This window comes from Euleptes europaea, chromosome 2, assembly GCF_029931775.1.
Source record: "Euleptes europaea isolate rEulEur1 chromosome 2, rEulEur1.hap1, whole genome shotgun sequence".
Classification (NCBI taxonomy): Eukaryota; Metazoa; Chordata; class Lepidosauria; order Squamata; family Sphaerodactylidae; genus Euleptes; species Euleptes europaea.
Window position 1 is genome coordinate 103,970,006 of NC_079313.1, and position 23,813 is coordinate 103,993,818.

Here is a 23,813-nt window from a genome sequence, read left to right on the forward strand (position 1 = left end):
AAGCAAGTAAATAAATAAATAAATACTGGGAGAAGAAATAGAAAGGCAGTAATTTGATGAGTTTGAACTATTTATGTATGGGAAATGGGCAAAGATTTAGTACTTGGAGAGGAAACTGAAATCAAGTTAAATTGAGCACACTCCTGATCTGGATTTATCATAATTATGCATAAAGTATATATGTAAATGTGTTATACTTCCACTCTGTAAGATAGCAAAATGACATAGATTTTCATTGTAGCTACTAAAGAAAAGGAGAAAAATAAAGAGAAGAAACCCAGAGATATAGTACGGGCAAAGTCGAAGAAAAAGAAGAAAAAGAAAAAGAAAGCAAAATCAGGTAAGATTGTAATACGGGAACTGGATTCATTTTGTTGACTTGCTTATTCCCTTGGCTGACCATTTTCTGGGCAGAAAATACTGAGAAAACATAATATTATGCTGGGGCTATATGCATACATGTAATTTGTCTTTTTAATAATAGAACCTGTGCTCTAGAAATCTTAAAGAGCCTATTCGTGGGAGGCAGAGCCATAAAGGACTGATGCAGACACAAATCTCCAAATCCCTTAACTAGAGAATACTGTATATGTCTATTTTGTGTACTAGATATTTCCTAGTGTTAACACATTCCTAATATTTACAGAAAATTCAGGCAGTGAAGAAAATGTTGAGTTTTCCCAAGGTCTTTCTCCTCCAAGATCTGTCACCACAATGAGATACAATCCAGCAAACCGGCCCTGTGCACATTTAACTACGCAACTTCATGGTTCTGATACCAGTCACCATAAACACAGATCAAAAGTAACTGGTAAGACTGATTTAGTTTCTACTTGGAATTGTTTTCTTAAGAACTAAGAAACACTTTTAAAGGAAATGCAAAGATTTTCTGTGTGGAATGGAGTGGGTTGATAACTGTATTTGCTCAGTGTCATAAAACATTACTTATATGTGTTGCAGTCATATATGCCAGTTCAGAGATCCTAGATTGCTACATCAGTTAATAAGTTCATACTTTCTAGCCCATTTTAGCAATTTTGCTTCTGCCTGGTTAGATTTTTGGCTTTTCTTTTTTAGAATTATTTTTTACTTTTGAAACTTTTATATTGTTTTAGACAGCTGTGAACTACTAAAATTTTCAGATGCAGTTTTTCCTTCCCCATATCATTGATAGTTTAATAGCCAGGACAATGCAGGAATGGCCTGATTTTAAAAATGGTATTTAAATTTTTTTTAATTAAAAAAATGGCTTGAGAGGGAGGAGGGAAATGTGCTAAGGGAGAGCAATCATGAATATTTCACAAACACCTGAAAAATATTGGCACAAACAGGGAGCAAATTCAGTAGGAATGGTCTGTGACGAGAAAAGTCTGGTTTGCTCTCTAATTGAAGGTATGTTAGCAGAAGAAAGAATTTGAGCTAGCAATGCTGGAATTTAACCCCCAAATAGCATTGGTCCTTGCTATGTTCAAGGCCAGCCCCTGGATTCAGTTTGCCATTTTACAATCTGTAAAGAATGCAGAGTGATTAATATAGTTGCATAGACCAGAAAGTAAATATACTGATGCTGAAAGCAGGTGCAATTTTGAAGCCCCTATGTAGTATGCATAAGAAGGAATAATAAAACTCAAGCCCCTCAAAAAATCAAGCCAGGTGCCTATCACAGCAGGGTCTACATGGAACAAATAAGGCCTTCATTTTATGCAGACAGTATTAATTGACAGATGCATTCTTGTATCATGCCTGATAGCCAAATTGTTATAGAAGGGACATAGCTAGAGGTGACACCATAATTTTTTATATGATTTTCTACATCCAAACACTCTCTAAATGGATTTACCTTAAGGAATGAGGAGGCGCCCTAATCATAGCTTCATCCTTGATTCTCAGATACATAGTTTCAGTATATGGATTAGTAGTTCAAGATACAAAAGTTAATTTTAAGACGCATTACTGAGAAATAGCTCACATTTTCAGACATTTGTAGTTAACAGGAAATCATAGAACACTTTATAATATCATATTCTCACTTCTATTAACAAGCATTCCATGTGTTCCCTAACTTGGTAGTAACTTGCTATAAAAATATTGCTGTCTTATGTATTTCTCCTCTCTTCTCCCAAAAATACTAGATTTATTGGAGCTATGACATTATTGTATCAAACTTGTATTAGATAAACACACATATTAGTTATCTTGCCGTAGACATTATGGATTACTCTAGAAACAAGATGTTTCATCTTGTAAAGGAAGCAATATTTTAAGTAAACTATTTTAATTAATTGTATGTATAGTAGTTCTGTCATAGGTTCTAATATTTTTTCTTCACGATTTGTCTTTTGTGTTTTGTGACTAATAGCATATGAAAGTAAACATCATGTTAAAATAATTAAGGCATTTTTACAACAAAAATAACTAACTGCTGAAGAGTTTTTAGTGTATTTGAATGCTAGTCGGTGGAGGTACACTGTGACATGCAGTGTCTGCTTACTTCACTGTTCCAAGATCAGCCACTCATTTACTACTAGTTTTTAGTCCTTGATACTTATTAAAATGAATTAAGGCCAGTTCTTACCAGTTACTGTTATGTTCAGTAAGTTTCCTTTCTAAATTCTTGCATTTGAATCATTTATATCTTTCCAGAATGCTCAACCTTCAGGCTGAAATCTTCTAGATTTGGTTTCTGCTTAAAGGTGACTTGTATTTTTTTTAATCTTAAAACCAACTTTACCTACTACTTATGAGAGGTAATGTTCACGACTACTCTAAAACAAATTTAAAAATTGATCATTGCGATCTATATCTACTACAATGCATTTCCAGTCTCAGTCGTTATATTGTAACTAAATAGACTGAAGGCTTTAAAATATTTCCTGCATGTAGAGAATTAAGAAAATAATACAAGAGGAGGGAAAATGAAGTCTGTAGATCCAGATCTAAACACTTCCTGAGCAAACCTATTGAAGTCATACAGGTCCGCTTGTTGCAAACTAAATGTAGACAATTCTGAACCACTGAGAAATATTAAGTGTAGCAAAATGAAAGGTCAGTGGACTTGCATGATTGGAGAAGGTTCTTCTGTGTGTTTTACTCACTCACTCTAGACTGCCCTTCTTTTGCTTCCCCCCCATTTTCTGTATGTGCAGAGACTGGTGTACGTACCATCCTGGTTGAGAGATGGTATCAATGATATCAATATTAATACAATTTTATTGCTACTTTGGGGTTTTCCCCCAAAAGGTTCTGTTCTGTATGAGATAACTAAGTTGAGACAGCCATTTTAAATAGCTTTTTATCCTCTGCAGGGAAAACCTGGCCAGACTACCTAAAAAGAAACATACAATTATAAAAAGAAACATGTAGTTATGAAGTATAACTTCAGATACATGCATATTAATCCTGAAATATTTTTTTACAATCAGGGCAAAATGCTACATATATAAGAATTATGCGGAAAGTTACTTGTGACACCTATTAAGCCATCATAATGCAGAGTACTTACATCATATTGAAAGGTGTACATTCAATCTTACAAGTATATATAAACTTGTATAGTGTATGCAGATGTCCAGATTTCATTTCTGACAATGAAATGTTATTCCGTGTTCATTAATAAGCTAACTGTTTTCTGCTGGGAGAGACAAGCCTTTTCCACTCCCCGCCCCTTCCTGCCAACCAGGGTAGCCTGCAGTCCTTCTTCACCCTTCTCCCATTTGTTCCATGTTGTCTGCTTGCTGGGCAACCAAGGCAGTACCACAGGCATTACCTAGAGCAGTAGCTTTCAGACTGTGGTTGAAGGAGCCCTGTGTTTTCAGAAACTCATCGGGAGCTTTGTTGAGAAAATAGGAACACCAGATCACCTTCTAACAGACAAATTCCTCACTAATACCCATGTTCCCCCTGCAGTATGCAGTTCAGTGGAGTGTTGTTAGTTGTAAGGCATACTCTTTTATTTCTTCTAGTAAAACAGTGAAGTCCAACCAGCCTGGCCAGTACTGTATTTAAAACTGAACATGTGGTCTGTGTCCCAGTTTCTTTGCAAGACGTAGAGGTTCAGATGGTTCCAGAGCAGATGAATTGATTGATAAAGGGGTTCCCTTCATGTTGAAAGTCTGAAAACAACTGGCCTAGAGCAGTGATCTTCAATCCATGGATTTATGCTCAAGGGTTTGGTGGGTCACAGGGTTGCTCCTGCTGGGTCAAAAGTCCCTATTAAAGTATGCATTTTTGCTGCCTTTTGGAAGGAACTACAAGGCCCAAGGATGCAAGGATGCAGAAGAGCAGCAAAACAGCAAGATAGTGTCAGTCAGTAGTAGAGAGTATTTCCTCCATGGCACAGACACTTGGCTTGTTCTTCACAATAGTACACCTCTTAGTACTTGGCTTGTGTTGCCTTTCCCCAGCTCTTTTGATGTGGTGCCTATGGTCCTGGTCTTAACACTGGTGAGGTCATAACTCTGCTCCCTCCTTCCTGTGATATGAGTCAGATGATATGTAACTTCTGTTATGTCCTTGCAACTAATTGAGACTTGGTCTGGAAAGATTGAAGACTAGTGGCCTACATTGTCCCAATGCCAAGCGATGTTGTTTGAGAGATACTTGAAGAAGGCCACTATCCCACCTGCACTATTAGTCCAGTACAGGTATGGTAGTGCCTTCCCCAGTTGTTCCTTTTTCTCCACTGCCCACCCCAGCTGTGTGAGTATGGAACTCAGTGGCCTAGAATCTTGGTCCACTTACATATAATTTGGGCAGCAGGCAAGAGAAGCATTGGGAGTATATTTTATCATATCTTTCATGTTCACTGCTTTCACACCTCATATGTATGTGGCAGGGAACCTTAAGAGTACAATTATTTATTTTATTATTACTTTAAACTTCTCTCCTGTCCTCCCCAGCCGAAGCCGGGCTCAGGGCGGGGAACAACATTAAAATTATAATACAAAAGCCCTAATATATATACATTAATAAATATAAACCATGCTAAACAGCATAACCATAATAAAACAACAGATGGCGCTCTATTAGAGTAGTAATCACTGAGAAGCACGGCAGACAGACAGTCCCCCAGGTTCATAAAATGAACAGAAGTGGGAGGTAGGGAGGCCAGCACAGATGACATCCTCGGCTGTCCTCAGTAGTAGGCCTGGTAGAATAGCTCCGTCTTACAGGCCCTGTGGGACCCTTTAAGGTCCCACAGGGCCCTGATGTTACCTGATGTTACGAGAGCCCTGGCTCTCGTCAAGGGCAGACGCACACTCCTAGGGCCAGGGACCACCAACAAGTTATTAAAGGTGCGCTTTGCTCACTTGCACACATTGTTCCACCTATTGTCAGGGTAGTGAGGAATGAAGGGCAGTGTTTAGCTCTTTTTAAGCATGACTCAGATTGCCTGTAGTACTTTAGAACTGAGGAGGCCAACAACATGCTTTCTCAGTGTAGCCCAGTATTGTAGTAGGACATTGGGAATTGGCTTTTGTACAATTGGAAGATTGTAGCCATTAAGACAGTGTAAGAGGATTTCTATTCAGAAGTGACAGAAGAAAATATTTTATGTAGGATTGCAGCTGTATATGGGCATGATTCAGCTTCTGTTGTATACTTTTAAATTCTTTTGATTTCAGTTGGAGGTACTGTGTTTATTTAAATTTGTACCCTGCTTTTTGGCTAAGAAAAGCCCATAAACCCTAATTGAAATCAATGATTAGATTGCACCATATGCTTTACATTCATTTAGTAATAGTTAAAATTTAGCACATTGTGTAAGTCTGGCACAGAACTACTATTTCAGACATAAATTGGAATGTTTGATAGCAGTGGCAATGGATATTTCTTAGTTTACACTGATTTAGAATGGCCAACTCCTCTGGCAACATTTCTATAATTACTCTGATGGTTTTTATTTCAATTGAACTTCTTGCCCACAGAGGACGATACCTTGAGTGAGTCGTCTGCAGATAGTTTGCTTTGGAGTGACGATGACTGCAGTCAGGATATTGATGTAACAACTAATCCTGATGAGGATCTTGAAGATGATGATAATGACTTTGAAATTGTCCGGTGCATTTGTGAAGTAGAGGAAGAAAATGACTTTATGATTCAGGTATATGGTGATACACTGTAAATGCACTGAAGTAAATGGAGACACAAAAATAGTTATTTAAAATACATGTAGTAGGAGTCTATTACACTGACTGTAATGTAGCTCTCTCCCATGAATATCCAAACTGTATTAATATTAAGGGGGCAATACTGAAGGGGGGTGAAGCTCCTTAGGAATGGGTGTGAACCCCGTGCCAGCATAAGTGCTACCTTATCACAGAATAAAGTGGCACACTGTCCCGGGGCCAAGCACGCCCGCATCAGGGAATTGTGGAGCTGCGGCAGCCCCCACCACCAGCGCAACCACATCATCAGGGAATTCCTGGAAGGGAAAGCCCGTGAGGGCGGGGGCACTCCCAGGCTGTTCCAAGAGGTGGAGCTCACATTAGTCAGTTCCAAACCCCTTTCACCCCGGTAACACCCCCTTGAGTTAAGGCGTTGCTACACCACCTTTTTCGGTGGCATAGCCTCACTTTGCTCTGGGGGCATTTTTGCTTTTTTATTTAAAAATACTTTTTTCTTTCCTTTTGGTGGCCAGGAAGCCTCTGAGGATCTGCCCCCCCCTTTCAGGAATGGGCTGTAAATTATGTAATATAGCTCATGTATTTTAACTGGGAATTCTCAGTATAGAGCAATGATGCTAAGAAGTTTACACATTTATTTGGATCCTATGAATGTTCCACTAACAGCCTTTCTCCAGTATGAGTCAACTTCCTCCAGTACAATAAGATTTCCATTGATTTTAATGTAATTCTATTTGTAAAAGAAATTAACAAGCAGTATTATTATTGTAAATCTGTATGCCTATAAAATATTTTAAAGGGTTTTTTTTTTGTTTGGTCTGCCTGCCTAGATGGCTGATCTAATTGTAGCTTTATTTCTGCTTTTCATTTACCGTAGTGTGAAGAATGTCTGTGTTGGCAGCATGGAGTCTGTATGGGATTATTAGAAGATAATGTACCTGAAAAATATACCTGCTATATTTGTCAGGATCCTCCAGGTACAAAGATTTCTAAGGTTGCAGAGTCTTCTAATAGTATGTAGTAATTTTATATACATAATATATACGCGCACACACACACATGTTTAAAGAACGTGTGGGTTGGATCCCATGGTCTGTTATCCACAGGAACATGGTATCTTCTGCTAGCTAGGGGAGAGGTTTTATTTTGGCCAATTCTTCCCACTGCAGCTCCCCATGTTGTACCCTGTGCTGTTCCTGGAGGTAGCTGGGGGGGGTCCCCTAGATCCTGTGTACTGTTTACAGGAACGGGAGGTTCAGTGGCAGTGGGGAGGCAGGAAAGGTCCCATTCCATGAGTGGACCTACATTCATGGATCGTTGGATCCAAACCCTTAGTGTACATACTGTTAACACGCCTGGTACTTTAAAACAACTTTGCCCCTTAATCCTTATTGTTTTAAGGGTTACAAATTAAACTACAGGGAGCAGTTGGTAAGAATCCATATAGCAGATGCATTTTGCTGATAAGATTTTAATTTCATGGGGAAAGGATACACTGACTTACTTTAAATCTACTTTATTTTCTACGTGCCCTTTCTCAACATTTGAAAGAATGTCTTTATTATGTCCATTTCCTGCTAGTGCATATTGCTCATCATTAGACTAAATGGGTGTACTAGTCTGTAGTTCTGACAGGCAGCACAGGCCACTGCAGAGCAGTACTACAGCTTTTGCCTTCTGAGGGAGCTGCTATAACCTACACAGACTTTCACAGCTCCTTTCGTGAGAACAAGGAGAGCACTTCGCCAGTTCTTCTTCATCGTTCTCTCTGGGAGTTACTGGTTTTGCCTTCAGTAGGGAGAGAGAAGAGCAGCCGCTGCTGTAACAAACAAGGAATCCAACTGTGATTGTGATTTTCTTGTTATCTGTGACAAGGAGCCAGCATGGTATAGTGGTTAAGAGTGGCGGACTCTAATCTGGAGAGCCAGGTTCGATTGCCCACTCCTCCACGTGAAGCCTGCCGGGTGACCTCAGCTCACGCAGAGGCAGGCAATGGCAAACCACCTCTAAACGTCTCGTGCCCTGAAAACCCTACAGGGTCGCCATAAGTCAGCTGGGCCTTGATGGCACTTTCCACCCCACATGGCAAGGAGACGTTAGCTGGTGTAGTGAGGGTGTTTCTGTAGAGGCTGTGGCTCAGTGGCAGAGTCTCTGCTTGGCATGCAGAAGGTCCCAGGTTCAATCCCCGGTATCTCCAGTTAAAGGGACTAGGCAAGTAGGTGATGGAAAAGACCCCTGCCTGAGACCCTGGAGAGCTGCCGCCGGTCTGAGTAGATTATACTGACTTTGGTGGACCAAGGGTCTGATTCAGTATAAGGCAGTTTCATGCGTTCACTAGCATATGAATTTTGGGAGTATCAATTTATTCATTGAACGGAATGCTTTCTGCTAGCATGATTAATTAGGTTTCAAATAAAGTATCGTGTGCAGCCCAGTCCACCGCATGTTTTCTCAAAAGTAAAGCCCACTACATTCAGTGAAGCTTACTGAATGGTAGATTTGTACTCTTAGTGATGTCAGTTTCCACAGACTTTTGAGATTTGCATTTGAGTTGTCTCCCTCCCATTCACTTTTCTTTAGTTTACTGTTTTTAAAAACACTGGAAAAACTGAAATACTATTGAAAGCCACTCTTTATTTGTGTGCTGTGACACTGTGTAGATGTGAGTCATTCATCAATTACATTTGTATCCCATCCTCAGGAGCCTGGGGTCATAGTTCCCCCCCCCCTTAAAAAAATTCTATCCTTATGTGGGGAGGGGGTTACTACTAAAGTTTTTATGCCTTCAGGGATTTTTAGTTAAAACTACCTTTTTTAGTGTTCCTGTTTAGGAATTTCCAATTCATGAAATAATTTCAAGACTTCGTAGATGATGAGAAAATTTTGCTAATGATAATAGTCAGATATTTAATTTTATTTGCCATTCACCTCATCATTACTGTTGCTTTAGGTAAACGGTCCAGCTTGAAGTACTGGTATGAGAAGGAGTGGTTATGCAGTGGTCACATGCATGGCTTAGCATTTTTGGGAGAAAATTATTCCCACCAGAATGCTAAGAAAATAGTAGCTACACACCAGCTTCTTGGCGATGTCCAGAAAGTAATAGAAGTACTCCATGGACTTCAACTGAAGATGAGCATTTTGCAGTAAGCAGTGGTTTGACATTCTGAATTATAGCTGAATTTTGTGCAATCAGAACTTTTCTTTTAAACCTGCTGCTATGTTGCCTCGTGCTCTGACCTGGATAGCCCAGGGTAGCCTGAGCTCATCAGATCTGAGAAGCTAAGCAGGACTGACCCTGGAAAGTATTTGGATGAGAGACCTCCAAGGAATACCAGGGTTGTGACGTGGAGGCAGGCAATGGCAAACCACCTCGGAACGTCTCTTGCCTAGAAAACCCCACCAGGGGTCACCATAAGTCAGATGTGCCCTAGTGGGTTTGGGGGATTGTTTTCTGCTTTGTAAGGTTTTTAAAACTGTATTTTCATGTTTAATGTTTGAATTTTTTTAACTGCCTTGAATACTGTATATGTAGATAATAGAGGTTTTCTAAAAGAAATCAATACAGTTGCTTTTAGATCTGTGTTTCGTAGTTTCTTGTATACAATGAAAGCTTTGATTAAAGCAGTTGAAATGTGCTGTTTGTATGCAAATACAAGTCTTCAGGTCAGTGGGGTAGAGCAGGTAGATGCAGTAGGTTGGGTCCTATGGATCCATTCCCTTAATGGTGGTGTGAGAAGCTTTTCTGCAACCTCAAAGAGCCGCCGTAGTGGAAGTGACTAATTTTTCTCCTGCACCATTTCCCAACAAGCAGTTTTTTTAAAGGTGACTTTTTCACTTGTTTACATCTTTCACCAGAAGCAAAGAACATCCTGACTTAAAGCTCTGGTGTCAGCCTTGGAAGCATCTTGAAGCAGATGAAAAATCTCCTAGCACCCGCCTCGTTCACATTGAAGAAAACTGCTGCAAAGAGGAGACTACAAGTTACAGAACTTTTAACGGAACAGTCGAGAAACCTTCTACCATCCCTTCTATAGAGGAATCTTATATCACTAGTGAACACTGTTACCAAAAACCTCGAGCCTACTATCCTGCTATAGAACAGAGACTTGTTGTAGAAACCAGAAATTCGGACATAGATGATGGTGTCAACAGGATAAGAGAGAATGGAGATGATACTATAGTGGAGAGATTAGGATGGGAGCTGGATAAAGAAATATGCAAGCTGGAGAATGAATCAAAACACAACTACTCTAAGGTATGTAGTACAGGAATCTTTCTGACTTCGAGCTGAAGAGCAGAATTTTCTGTTAAAGCAAAAGAAGCAAGAGATCCCAACATTTTACAGAGCCATGCGTGTACACTGAGCAGCCCTGGTGGTTCAGCTGCATGCAGTTTGCGGATTCTGAGTGACTGCTAATTGAATGAGAAAAAAATGCCTTTCCTAATGATTGACAGATAAATTGCAAAAGCCAAAATGATGTGATTTGTAAATATAAAAACATTTACATTGAAATATACTTTAATTGAAAGCTGTTTATAATCAAACACTGATTACTTTCTATGCTAAATTATTAAGCTGGAAAGTTTTGAAGAATTATGCTGTCTATTATATATTCATTATACTTATATTTATTTATTTTATGTACGTTATTTATAGTCCAACTTTTTCACAGGAACCTGAGGTGGATTACACATACTGAGTCAGTACAGTCAACAAAATGGGACATTCAGTAAACAATGCATTAGGTTTGTAGAAGTCTGGAACCAACCAGAAAGAGCTGAAGCATAGCATAAGTATTAAAATAACACATTAAATCGAATCCTACTTATAGTAAGCTTTACACAGCAGTGTAGACCACAGTCCCTAATAATTTATCCAAGTAAGATTGAGAACCATTTTGTACAGTGCAGCCCTATTACCTGTGAATAAAAGCCTTCCTGAATAATCAGTTTTGCATAGTTTGTGGAATGCCAAGAGAGTGGGAGCCTTCCTGACATCTTTGGGCAGGCCATTCCATAAAGTGGGGGCCACAACCGAGAAAGCAGTTGTTGATTTAACCCACTTATACGTTGGCACCCTCAGAAGCCCCTGCTGACATGAGTGAAACTATTGTGGCAGAGCAAAGGGGGAGAGGTGGTCCTGTAGATAAGAAGACCAAGGCTTTTTATGTGACAGCCAGTAGCTTAAATTGAGGCCAGTAACAAATGGGAGTAATATGCATGCTTTATCTAGCTCCCATTAATAGCCGAGCTCCGGCATTCTGGACCAGTTGGAGTTTGCAAATTGATTTTGAGGGGAGACTAATGTACAGTGCATTACATTAGTCTCGATATTACTGTGGAATCAATCCAGGTGGCCACGGTAAGGGGATATCTTACAGGCTAGGCTGAGTTGGTAGAAAGCATTTTTTGCAGCTGCCTTAATTTGCTTCTCTAATAATAAGGTTGGATCCAGTATCACCTGAAGGCTTTTAACAGAGTCAGCAAGAGTCAATTGAATTCAGTTAAAATTATATCCCACTTTCCATGGAATACAAGATGGCATACGTAAAGTTCCTAGGTGGCCTCTTATTGAGGCTCTGACTTGCTTAGCCATAAGGTTGTCATATCAGTTACCTTCAGATTATTTTACGCAAATTATTTTACGCTCCAGATCTGCTCATCTGTATCCAACGGTATTTCAAAGACTTAAGGGCACTTAAGTTTTCTTAACAGAGGGCAGCAATTTCTACAAGTTTCCCACTGCAGACCCCCACTGTGCAATTTCAGGGAGCTCTGGAAGCTGCCTGGAGGAATCAGCAGAAATCACCACCCCCTCTTAAAATACGAGACACAAGTTTTCTAAGCTTACTGGATACAGGTAGATATTATGTAATTAAAATTAAAAAAAAAGAAAAAAAGAAAAGCTACCTTTCAGAGTGCCCAAACCTGGATGGCTCAGGCTAGCCTGATCTCATCACATTTCAGAAGCTAAGCAGAGTTGACCCTGGTTAGTATTTGGTGAGAGACCACTAAGGAAGTTCAGGGTCGAGATGCAGAGGGAGGCAATGGCAAACAACCTGTGATCATCCCTTGCCTTGAAAAGAGCTATTTTAATGCGTTTTCTAATATTCCATGTATGTTTTCAGTGAATCCTTTTACTTCTGCCTGAAGAAGAGTTTATAAACACACTAAAATGTTTTGGTGGCTTCATATTCACACTGAAATTTCTGTAAATTCATACTTGTTACTGGTCTTTACACCAGTAAAAAGGGGGAAAACAAAAAGCCCTATGTGGCTATTGAAAACCTTAGAAATTGCAAATAACCAGTTGTACCGCCAAGTACTATTAACTCCAGTATCCGTCACTTTAAAATTATACTGGCTGATTCAGTGCCTACAAGAAACGCTAACTTCTGTATTTTGGCAGGTAAGGGAAAATATGCCTAAGAAAGTCACGTCAGAAGAAGCTATTGAAGTGAAGCTGCTGGAGAAGGACAAGGAAGGAGTTGTGAATTCCCAGCTGCAGTGGCAGCTTAACCTTTTAGCCCATGTTGAGTCTCTACAAGATGAAGTTACACATAGGATGGATTTAATTGAAAAGGAACTGGATGGTAAATGTCTTGTTTTCTGTTTTGTCCAAGATTTGGCACCTTCATGAAGTTTAGTTCATTGTGAATGCCTGTTGGTCACACTCATTTATGGTGACAGCCTGTCTTGTGAGTATATAGAAAAATAACTCTTCATTCCCAATGCCATACATTAATAGTAATGGCAGTGGAGAATGCAGATGAAGTTGGGGTGGGTCAGGGAGGCCTTTGCTGAAGAATTGGGCCGCAGACAGAATTGACTTCACATGTACAGCAGAAACTGTATGAACCCTTGGAAACTGTATAACAGAAGTCCCAGGCACAATGAGAGCAAGTAACAAATAAACTGCTTTAAAAGTGAATGCTTATTTGGAGACAAGGAGGCAATTACAATAGTCTACATGACAAATGCTTCTAGAGCACATTGAAACATTCAGATATGTTGTATTGTTCTCCTTTTCTCATGTGCCTGATGCATTCTCCTGCTAGAATGAAAGAGAGCTGACAAAGGAAAGACTGAGAGCTTTAAAGACACACCATATTCCTCTTGGAAGTTTTCAACAAATTGCTAAAAGTGTTGCCAAGACAGTTGTTTCTTTTCCCTTTCCAAATTGCACAGTTGCATTCTGTTTGTTGGAGCATGCTAATGAAATCTCAGGATTTAGTGCGGCCTTCCAAGATGCACACAAAATGTGTTCAGTAGAACCCTAAAGTAAAAATTGACCTAAAAGCTGCAACCTACCAACGTTTTGTCAAAAAAAGAGTGCTCGGCGGGGGTGGGGGTAGACTTTTCTAGTATCACTCATCCCATAATACACACTTTCCCCATCTTCAATTTGAAAACATTGCTGAATATTCCTAAAGTCCTAATTTCCAGACCCTTGCTTTATCCCCAAAGATCCATTTGCGAACTTTTCCCTTGTTAGTAATAATAATTTTTGAGTTTCAATTAAAAGATACTTACCGTATGTTTTAATATTACAAATATTTAACTATTCAGAAAATGTACAATTTCAGAAACTGCACATTTCTACTAAAGGAAATTGGGGGAGGAAAGTATGAAATACATTTACTGAAAAGAGTGTGAGTCTATACACATACAAATGTCATAAAATTGTTTATGCTTATATGATACTGCTTAGTTATATAGATAGAAAGAATGTTCCCTAAGGACATACGTTTTTCTCTTTTAAAAAATTAAGTATCTGAAAAGGAGAAATAATCTGTGTTGATAAAGTATTTGCATAAAATGTAATCTACTGAAGTTATAGTTCAATCCTGAACAAATTTACTCAAGAAATATGTTCCGCTGAGTTCAGTGGAATATGTTTTCTGATAAATGTTCTTAGGCTTGCCTCCAGACAGCAGTGATTGATATATTTATTGTATTTATTCATTCATAATTACCCACCTTTCTCTCTGAGGCTCAAGATAGGTAACAAAATTTAATATGCAGATTGATCAGACAGCAAGGACAGTAAATAATACAGTAGGAGTCAAACAGCAACAAAAAAAACAGAAAAACAAATAGCTGTCTAAGGCATGACAATCCCATAATACCGAAAGTGGGCTGCAAAGGTAGAAAACAGTACGGTAAAAGGAAGGTGATACCTACAGTAAACACTGGAGTAGACTGCAGTCCCATCCCCTTATACAATCTCCTCCCTGAGCTGTTTCATTATACTACAGTTTTAATCCCTTTATAAAAATGCCCTCCTGAAAATTCTGTTTTGCCCATTCTGCGAAATGATAGAAGTGTGGGGGCCTTCCTGACCTCCTCAAGCAAGCCAGTGCACAAGGGAATCACCACAGAGAATGTACGTGAACAGACAGTTGTTGATCTTACCTGTTTGCAGGATGGCACCTTCATACATGAATATTTGTGAACATTAACATTCTTTCTTTTGCAGTTTTGGAGAGCTGGTTGGATTATACTGGAGAGCTAGAACCACCAGAACCACTAGCCAGACTCCCACAACTCAAACATTGTATAAAACAACTCCTCACAGACTTGGGCAAAGTGCAACAAATAGCACTTTGCTGTTCAACATGATACTGGAGAGTTCTATATGGTGGCTGGAGCATATCATATGATGAACACTGTTTAAGTGGAATAGCATGCTCGTTGCATGTGATGCAGAACTGACTTCAGGGAATTGTTTCAAGACAAGTGTTACTCTTCAAGAACAATAAAATGAGGTTGCCCTTTTTGTTCATTTGGCTTTTGCTAGGCATTTTTTAACATTGTGGAAAGGGATTTGTTCTTGTCCTCAAAGGCAAGAAGCAGGCTGGCAATAGACTTTCACTCCTTATATTAAGTTATTTAGAACTTCAAGATTAAAGTTCATTGCATATATACACTGACAAAATTGTGCCACTGGAGAACAAAGTTCTAAGAGCCAAAAAAGATTAGTTGACCAAGGCTGTAAATTACATTCTGCATAGTTTATTTAAGTGACTAGTGCACCAGATTGAGTCTATTTTATTCTACCGGTTTATGCATAACCACAGTATTTAATCAATAGAAGATATTACTTTCAAGCCTAGCAAATATGAATGTCTAATTTTATTGTAAACTGTTACATGGGGTTTGCAGATAACGACCTGAAATATGTCTACTATTTTAGATAGATGTAGTAGAAGGTCACAATTTGGTTGCACTTCTTTTCTTAGTAAATGATTGTTTTCCATATTTATCATGTCATAGTAGCATGCCTTTTATGGTACCGGGAAACCCATTTATGTTGTACTTCTGTGCATTCTTGAATTTCTGAGTCTGGCCATGCCATGCCTCCCATGTTATAGTACTGATGAGTCTCGCCCTCATGGTAGGGTACAGAATGCTCTGTGAGATAAATGGTGTACTGCAAATTCAGATTTAGCCATGGTCTGTGATAGACACGGTGTAGTTTTCTACCCAGTTGTTAATAATTTCCATTCCGGTTATAGTTTCAAATGTAGTCTTCAAATATTATAAACTTTCTCCTTGTAGACACTTGTAAATGTGTGGTTTTGGGAATCAGTTTATTTTATATATGTGTATATGAAGCCTCAAGATCTATGCATGAGGTACTGTCCCCAAAGCAGTGGGGTATTACGTTAAACAGTATGTTTTCAAAAAATCCTTTTTTTGTACTTTTATTTTTAGTTTTCTTATTTGTATTTGTGAGATCAAAGTGAAAATGCTGCTTAAGCTGAAGCTACATTAGACAGTACCTTTGGAAACATTGGTGTATTGTATGTATTGGATATGTTTAAAACACCTTTTGACTGAAAATCATATTTCCATAATTAATTTTTTCTTTTTGTTAGACAACATCTGGGACAAAAAGGTTACTTTGAAGTGGACAGGAATGGGCTATTCTTGCATTGATGGAGTTCTGAATAAGTTGTATTTTTATTATCTTGATATCAGAGTTGTGTTTTTGACACCAAAGTTTAAAATTAAAGCACATTTGTGAGATGAAGGCCCGCTTTAAGTGTAAATTGTTAACTATGGATATAAATCTGTAATGCTTATATGCTGCAAAAATTGATTATGTATATTTCAGTTAGCCAGTGTTGTCATAGGAATAACATTGACTACAGTTAACATTTTGACCAGCTGATCTCTTTCAGAAAGGATAACTACAAAAAGGCTTTTGTGCCAAGACTAATTTCAGGGAATACTTTGTCTTCAATTTATTGGCACTTATTCATTTGAATAACATCTGTACAGCAGATAAAATTACCTTGCTGTAATAATTGGAATAAAGATTATGTGATTGTTAAACGACATCTGACTCTAAGAAACAAAGTACTGAAGTTATGAATGTTTGCACCGTAATGTAGGTTGGAAGAAACTCCCAACTTTTCAGTGGCCAGCTACAAACAGGTGGGTGGCTAAAGTTTATGATTGTCTTTGAATGTTTGACCAGGTTAAAGTTGCTGAGTTTCAAAAGCATAAATATAGGTAAGTGGCCTCAGCCATTGCTGCCCACAGACTTCTGCACCCTAAAGACAAGAATCCATATGATCAAGTGACTTTCCCTGTTACTGTTGTTAGAGTTGTTACTGCATGCCTGACAACGGGCTCTTTCATTCTCTTGTCCCAAGAAGCCTCTGAGGGGCAAATAAATACACATTGGCAAAATGCACTACAGGACAGTGGCCTGCAGTGAAGAAGGGGAATTTGATAAAAACTGCTTTATCCTCCTGGTGGTAGCTTGCTGCAGCATAACAGCCAGTTTTGTTTTCCTTGTGCTTGCTGCATTTTGTTCATAATGCTCCCTGCCCTCAGGGAAGAAACCCATTCACTCCTGCAAGTGTTTCTGATAAATTAACCCTTTGCCTTCAGCGCAATGCTTGAGGAACATGAAAGGTTCTATGTCTATGTTATTTTAATAAACAGGGTTAAATACAATTTACTTGTTTGACTGTAATGTTCAGATTGTTCATGCAAGCATGTAACTAGTCTTTTAGTTTGGTATGATCTTAAGCTGTTTCAAGCTTAGTCCCTCAGGTATAATTGTTTTGTAACGTAGTTGATAATAACTGTCAGTGCAGGGACAGTGGAGCTTTGCGTCTTGTTCCTTCCTTTGTCTTGGTTCAGGGCCACAAAGTGCTTCACAGGTAGAGCCTGCATACAGCCTCTGACGCTCACATATGCGTGTTTTGATCAATCTTGTGGTCATTCCTATATACATTAAGCCGCAAAGGCATTGTATGGTGTAAATTACACTCTTGGAATTTACAGTTTACAAATTATTTTATGTAGCAGCTCTTGGTTTGGAATGACTCATAAAATACCTTGGTTTTAAAACATAGGCAATATACCTTCCTTTTTCTTGGCCAGGAGTCACCGGGTGAGATACATACCGAACAGCCAGGATCAGATACAGCAGGTATGCTATGCTGAATTGGAGCAGAAAATCCCCATTAAGCCCTGAAGCAGTTATTTGCCCAAGGCCATTTAGTTTACATCTCAGCCTATTACCCTTTCTAAGGCAGTTTGGTGGGTAAAATAGGCTGACCCCCTTGTAAGGTACCCTCACTTTCCTTCAAAAGAGTTGAGAATATAAATTACTCATTTACATATATAAATTACTCATTAGAGCGATTCCAATAATGGAATTACGTTCCAATTCTAGAAGCAGTTGGAACGTAAATAGCAACCTCTAAACCATTCACAAGCTACAACTGGGAACACTTGGATTTATAGGCACAGGATATGCCGTGTGGCAAGCCAGGAATCCACACTTGAGCCTCTTGCCACTGAAACAATTCCAAACAGTCCTCAAGAGAGTAAATGCTGTGTGTGAGTTGGTCTTAGAGAGATTTACTGCAAGTACAGTGGGACAAGGCTATCAGTGGTAAAAGAAGCGGTAGTGTATGCAAGGTGGTACGAATTAGATTTGTCAGGTGATCCACTGCCTCACTATTCTTGCACTTAAGATAGCCTTCCAATTTGGTCTTTATGTGGGGCCTACTTAAAATAGGTAACTCTATGGCAAACACCTTAAATGTATTGTGAATACTTGTGTGTGATTCTTGTTCACCAAGATTAGACATCTGCAGGATGTTTGGCACCTTCAGAATCAAAAACATACCAGAGGTCTCTCAGGAATCAGATAATTCGTTGAGTTATTTTGGTATTAAGAGGTGGAAAAAGAATAAATGTAGTTCTTTGGACTAGAGAGCATCCTTCTGGAAGTGACTAGAGAGCATCCTTCTGGAAGTGACATCAGACATTTAATAGCAGAGCGTTATGAATGATAGTGGATTTTCTGTATTCCCTTCAAGTTCCATGGGACAAATGGTTCCCAAAGGTGATCAAGTGTCTTTGCATTTCTTCCCCTTTTTGGTAGATGTGTTCTCTAAGGGCAAGTCTTCAGTCACCAACAAGTAAGAACTGATGGCTTCCCTCAGGCCCAGACTGATTGGAGAGTCTTCTGGCAGTGGACCTTCTGACAGCAGGTCTGAACTGGACCAGAGAAAGCAATTATGATTGAACCAGATGTGAAGTATAGAAGACAACATTTTTCTCATACAAAGAATGAGTTTACTTCATTGCAGTTGTAAGTGGTACAGCACTTAAAGATAGATCTAACCTGTTGATAAAAGTTGTCTTGGTACTTTTAGGACTATTACTTTACCAACTGACATGAAATGCTTTCCTTCCGGAAGCAATACTGCCTTTCCATAGAACAAGAACTAAGGGGCTGTATGCTTGTTGTCTTACGAATATCAGCAGTTGAGTATCCCATTGTGCCCTTGTCTGTCCAGTCCCGTTACGTACCTGTTGATCTCCTGCCAGTTGTGGTTTGGCTGTTTCACTGTCACTGGTTTTGAAAGGCTGGGTAGCAAGCCTGAGTCAGATCCTTGGATGAAGCATGGTTCTTGCAGGCGGCAACATAAGCCATCCCGACTATCTACAAGCAGAAGTCAGAAAATTACCTTAGCTGTGCAGGGGGCCTTATGAACCAACAAGCTTGCTCCAGCTGTTTTTTCCCCTTTGGTTACTCCTACAATACCTTAGCATGTTCCTAGAAGCATCTCTATAAAGAATACCTAGTGTTCTCACACAATAGCACAGTGCAGCCAAAAAGCTCCCTGTAAATTTCTTTACTTCTGGCTTCACTGTCTCACCTTCTGTTGTATGCCGGGCTCTTAAGGATGTGGATACATCAAGCAGTGTATTAGGTCAAATGGCCTAATTAGGTCTAATGGCCATTTGACCTAATACACTGCTTGATGTATCCACATCCTTAAGAGCTCAGCATACAACAGAAGGTGAGACAGTGAAACCAGGTTTTAACATATAAGAAGTAACGAAATTTACAGGGAGCTTCACTGTACTAGAAGGGCTTTTAGATATTTCTTACTGCCCATTATATGATTATATCATGATGTGTGATAAATTATAATTTTATACTGACCACTGAGGAAGGCCTTTCCAGGCCGAACGCGTCTGGTCCTTTTTGGATCTCATATTGGTCAGTGAAAGAATGTACATCGCAGTTCATGTTTGTATTTATTGAATGTGAAAGTTATTGTCTGTACTAGGAGTTTTATGCTTTTAATCTATATGAGCACCTTATTAAAATTTATATATTTGTAATTTTATAATTTTTCCACTCAACCTCTTTGGTTTGTAATCAGCATTTTGGTTGAGTTCCATCAGGTCCCCCCCCCTTTTTGGGAGGTATTTTTTCAGTGGAAAGTAAAAGCCAAGATCCTGCTGTGAATAGACCTTGTCTCTTGGTTGATGCTTAAAATTGCCTCTGAATAATATGAATTGAATGAATGAATTTATTTTTACAGCATTAGCCAGGACACCACAGCCATGTTACCAACCTAAAGGAAGTAAAATAATCTGGAAAATATCAGAAGTTTAAAAATTTAAAATTAAAAGGATTTAAAAATTTAAAATCGCATGTTTGCCAGTTAAAATTAACCAACACCATTCTTCATGTTATTAGTCCTTTCCAAACGGACCTTAATTGCTGCGGCACAGAATGTGGCCGCTTGAGCAAGACAGAAAGGGACCTCTGAATAATATGGATCTTCTTGTGTAAAAAGATGGGGTTAAACTTTAAGTACGATGGTTGGGAAGACTTGTTTCCCTCCCTTTTAACAAATCCAAAATACACAGGGGTGGGGGGAGAAGTTACCAGAATAATGGTCCACCAAGTCCTGCAAGCTGGGGAAAGTGAGGCGGGAAGTGATGTAAATCCAGTTGTTTTCCAGGCAGTTAATACGATAGTGTTTCACAGAGTCCCAGCCTCCATGCTGTGCATGTCTGACAGACAAGGAATAGCAACCTGTTTGCAACAGAGAAGAGAGTTAAATGGCATGCTGAACTTCCAGGTGCCCTGGCTTCTGTAGTGGGTGAAGTTGCCTCCAGCCTATGAGATTGTTTTTTTAAAAGCCATCAAGGCCTCCTGAAAGTGAGGTGCTGTTCAGGGGGATTTTGTACTGATGGTTCCTTTAAGATCCTAGATTAGGCTTTGCTCGGGCTGTAGTATGTTTTGCTGGTTGCTACTGTTTATTGTCATTCTTGATTTTATGGTTTAATTTTTATTTGTTTTGTTTTGAAAAGTTGGGGTTTTTTTTAACTGATTGCAAGCTGCTCTGAGTGCAATGGGAAGGCCATACAGCTTAGAAAGAATTCCATTTTTCTCCTCGTTTCTAGAGATGATTCACTTCCTTCCCTAGTGTTTGTCAGGTTTAGAAGGGCTCTCTTCAGTACCTTTCCTTGTTTGGCTTTTTCTTATCAGGAAGGAGCCTTCACGGTTGGAAGGCAGCATCAATAGCTCCTCAGCTTTTTCTCGGCTGATGCCTTCATAGAGCCACCTGAAAAACAAGCAAGCATTGACGTGTTTACTGGCCATAAAACTTGACCCATACAGGTTAAAGGGGTAGTGAAGGACTGATTCCTCAGGAACGTGTCCAGGCCCTTGTAGAGGTGGGCCTTTGGGTACACGCAGGGCTACCTTCTGCTCCCCTGTACACTCTGACCAGTCCATATTTTGATGTTGCAAAATTAAAGGAAAAACAGCAGCTCCTACCTGTAAGATATTTTTGCTACGTGGTTGCTAGGAATGTGGCAGTGTCTGCCAGTTGCTACTGATATGACTTTCCACCATTCACCATCCCTGTAGGATCAAAGCATACTCATTCATTAAAGTGCCCCTGAGCAAAAGTGTAAAACGGCAAAGGCCTTTTTGGGCAGAGGCCATGGCGGTAGACTATCTGCTTGGCATGCAGAAGGTCCCAGGTTCAGTCCCCGGCATCTCCAGTTAAAGGAACTAGGCAAGTAGGTGATGTGACCATTGACTGAGATCCTGGAGAGCCGCTGCCTGTCTTAGTAGACAATACTGACTTTGATAGACCAAGGATCTGATTCAGTATAAGGCAGCTTCATGTGTTCATGTGTGTGACATGAGCTTTCTTGGAGATCATTCCTTCCCCACAGTTAAGTGTCAGAGGAAGGGGCAGCTGTTATAATGAGGTTAGTCCCATTTACTCTCTAGAGGGGTTAGGCTAGTGTCCTGAGAAACAAAACCTTCCATTACAAACAGTAGTTTATCCTTCTTTACACTCCAGGAAGAAGGTTCACCCCATGGAGCTGTGTAGAGGGAGGAGGGTAGCAAGTGTTTGCTCCTTCAGCTTCTTTGTTAGTGCAGATACTCACTCGGACAGCAAATGCAACTGTTCTCCCATCTTCAGTATTGGCTCTGCTTGGCCAGAAGGGAAGTCCCATACTGCAATAGCTGCAAGTCAAGACAAAATGCTCGTGTCACTTTTAAGTTATTCCCCACTGCTGTAGTATTCAAACCACCCATGTTGTTCTAAGGGAACCTTCTTAGTCTTTTGGGTTAAGTGTGGCCCAGGATGCCCCCACCCCCTGGTTCAGATCTCATCTCCGCTACAAACACAGGAAAAGATCTTAGGCAAAAGCCACTTTCTCTCAGACCCATATATGGAGCTTGTGCTAGTTTACTTTAGAGGGCTTAATGTAAGAATTACCATGATACTTGAAATATACTATATAATGCTACATTATTTTGCCTGTGGGGAAATAGATTAATTTAGGGGAGCCATTCATAATATTAAAAGATAGCTATACGGAAAGATGAGCTCACAGTAACAAAACAGGAATGAAAAAACAACAGATCAAACAACACCAACAAAATGCACTGGATTAAAAGTAGGTTACGTGTTCCAAAATATTTTAGAAACCTTAAAGCCACAGCCTAAACACTACAACAGGATGAGGTAGCTAAGCCAACTGCAAGGGAGGTCTAAATGAACAAGATGTCTTTTCCTGGCTGTTAAAATAAATTTGGTGTCAGGCTACCCTTTTGTGGGGAGAGAGATTCAAAGTTTAGGTGCCAGTACTGAAGAGGTCACAGCTTCAGAACATGGGAGGCATTGCAACCGGCAGACAGGTGTTTTTGGGATCCGCTAGGTACCTGATCCCAGGACAAGTAGTGCTTTATCCACCAAAAACAGTACTTAAGATTAGGCGTGGGAATAAACTCGGCAGCCAATACAGAGCTTTTAAAACTGGCAAGATTTGGTCTGCATAACTTGCACCTGCTAGCAATCCAGTTGCTACAGTTTTAACCAGCTGACTTTTCTAATCTGTCTTTGTAGGCAGACTTGCCTAGAGCACTCTACAGTGCTCCAGTCTGTAGGTACTTGGAGGATGGGTAACTTTGGCCAAATCATTCTTCTCATGATAGCACTGTGCTTGGCAAGCCCACTGAAGGTGACTAAAGAGGAGATCTGTATCTCTACCTGTAGCCCTGGATAAGAAAACACCCTGAAACGGTGTCCGTGCTCCTTAACAGGGTCTGTAACCCCATCCAGAACAGACAGGCTCCCCAAAATCTTGACTGGCCATCTTATCAACCAGTAGTACCTTGTTCTCTGGATTGCTCTTTCATTTATTAACCCTCATGCAGCCTGTTACTGTTTCCGAACGCTGGTTCAGGATAGCCATCTCACCTGACTTGACTGAAAGAAGTACAGCCAAGTGTTACCCACTTACTGATGACACCTGTCCAAATGTCCACACAACCTTTCCCGGCAGTTTCATATCCATTAGGGTGCAAAAACTCACATTTATGTGGGCCATAATGGATCTTGACTGGAGCTGTGGTCTCCCCCACACCACCTGGCTTCATCACAACCCATGTAACAGAGTTAAGAATTTTCAGGGGGATAAGAGATTTCTTCACTGCATCAATAGACTGAAATTCAAGACCATAGGATTCAATGGGGTAATTTCCCCTCCTGGGGAGGGAAGAGGGACCATGTTCTGGGAAGGATCAGAACTCCGACTCCCATGTGGAAGCTGACATAGACCATATAATGTGTGATATATAAAATATATCTCATATTTTAAATGCTAGGGGTCAGTACGTTGTTTCCCAGTGCCATCTTCTGAAACTGTATCAGACAGGTAGGATCAGAACCACTGGAGCACAGTATTTCCAACCCACTGATCCAAGAGGATACTATGGTTGATAACAAACTGGGACCTCCAGAAGAATCAACTAGGGTACTCTCTTGACAACTCTCTCCCAGAGATCATCCACCCAAGATAGCCATTTCTGCCCCAAAAGCA

At 39.8% G+C, this 23,813-nt stretch overlaps 2 protein-coding genes across 3 annotated transcripts in view; one reads left to right on the top strand and one right to left on the bottom strand.

Annotated features, from left to right (window-relative positions):
- The window catches only part of PHF20 (PHD finger protein 20), a 34,420-nt gene extending 17,938 nt beyond the window's left edge, over nucleotides 1-16,482 (top strand). Inside the window, exons 10-17 of one of the 2 annotated variants that reach the window (XM_056867420.1) lie at nucleotides 242-340; nucleotides 647-811; nucleotides 5,928-6,103; nucleotides 7,003-7,102; nucleotides 9,076-9,271; nucleotides 9,984-10,383; nucleotides 12,538-12,721; nucleotides 14,608-16,482. In XM_056867420.1, the coding sequence (XP_056723398.1) occupies nucleotides 242-340; nucleotides 647-811; nucleotides 5,928-6,103; nucleotides 7,003-7,102; nucleotides 9,076-9,271; nucleotides 9,984-10,383; nucleotides 12,538-12,721; nucleotides 14,608-14,750 (1,463 nt within the window). In that variant the 3' untranslated portion in view covers nucleotides 14,751-16,482. The remainder of the gene's footprint in view (nucleotides 1-241; nucleotides 341-646; nucleotides 812-5,927; nucleotides 6,104-7,002; nucleotides 7,103-9,075; nucleotides 9,272-9,983; nucleotides 10,384-12,537; nucleotides 12,722-14,607) is intronic. The other variant, XM_056867421.1, reaches the window with a different exon arrangement.
- Nucleotides 16,483-18,478: 1,996 nt separating this feature from the next.
- SLA2 (Src like adaptor 2) lies at nucleotides 18,479-23,370 on the bottom strand. Its single transcript, XM_056844861.1, has 7 exons — nucleotides 23,235-23,370; nucleotides 21,873-21,951; nucleotides 21,247-21,333; nucleotides 20,928-21,031; nucleotides 20,350-20,499; nucleotides 18,975-19,107; nucleotides 18,479-18,659 (listed from the first exon to the last, which is right to left on the bottom strand). The coding sequence occupies exons 1-7, from the start codon at nucleotides 23,368-23,370 to the stop codon at nucleotides 18,509-18,511; spliced, it is 840 nt and encodes a 279-aa protein (XP_056700839.1). The 3' UTR covers nucleotides 18,479-18,508.
- Between the last annotated feature and the right edge of the window lie 443 nt (nucleotides 23,371-23,813).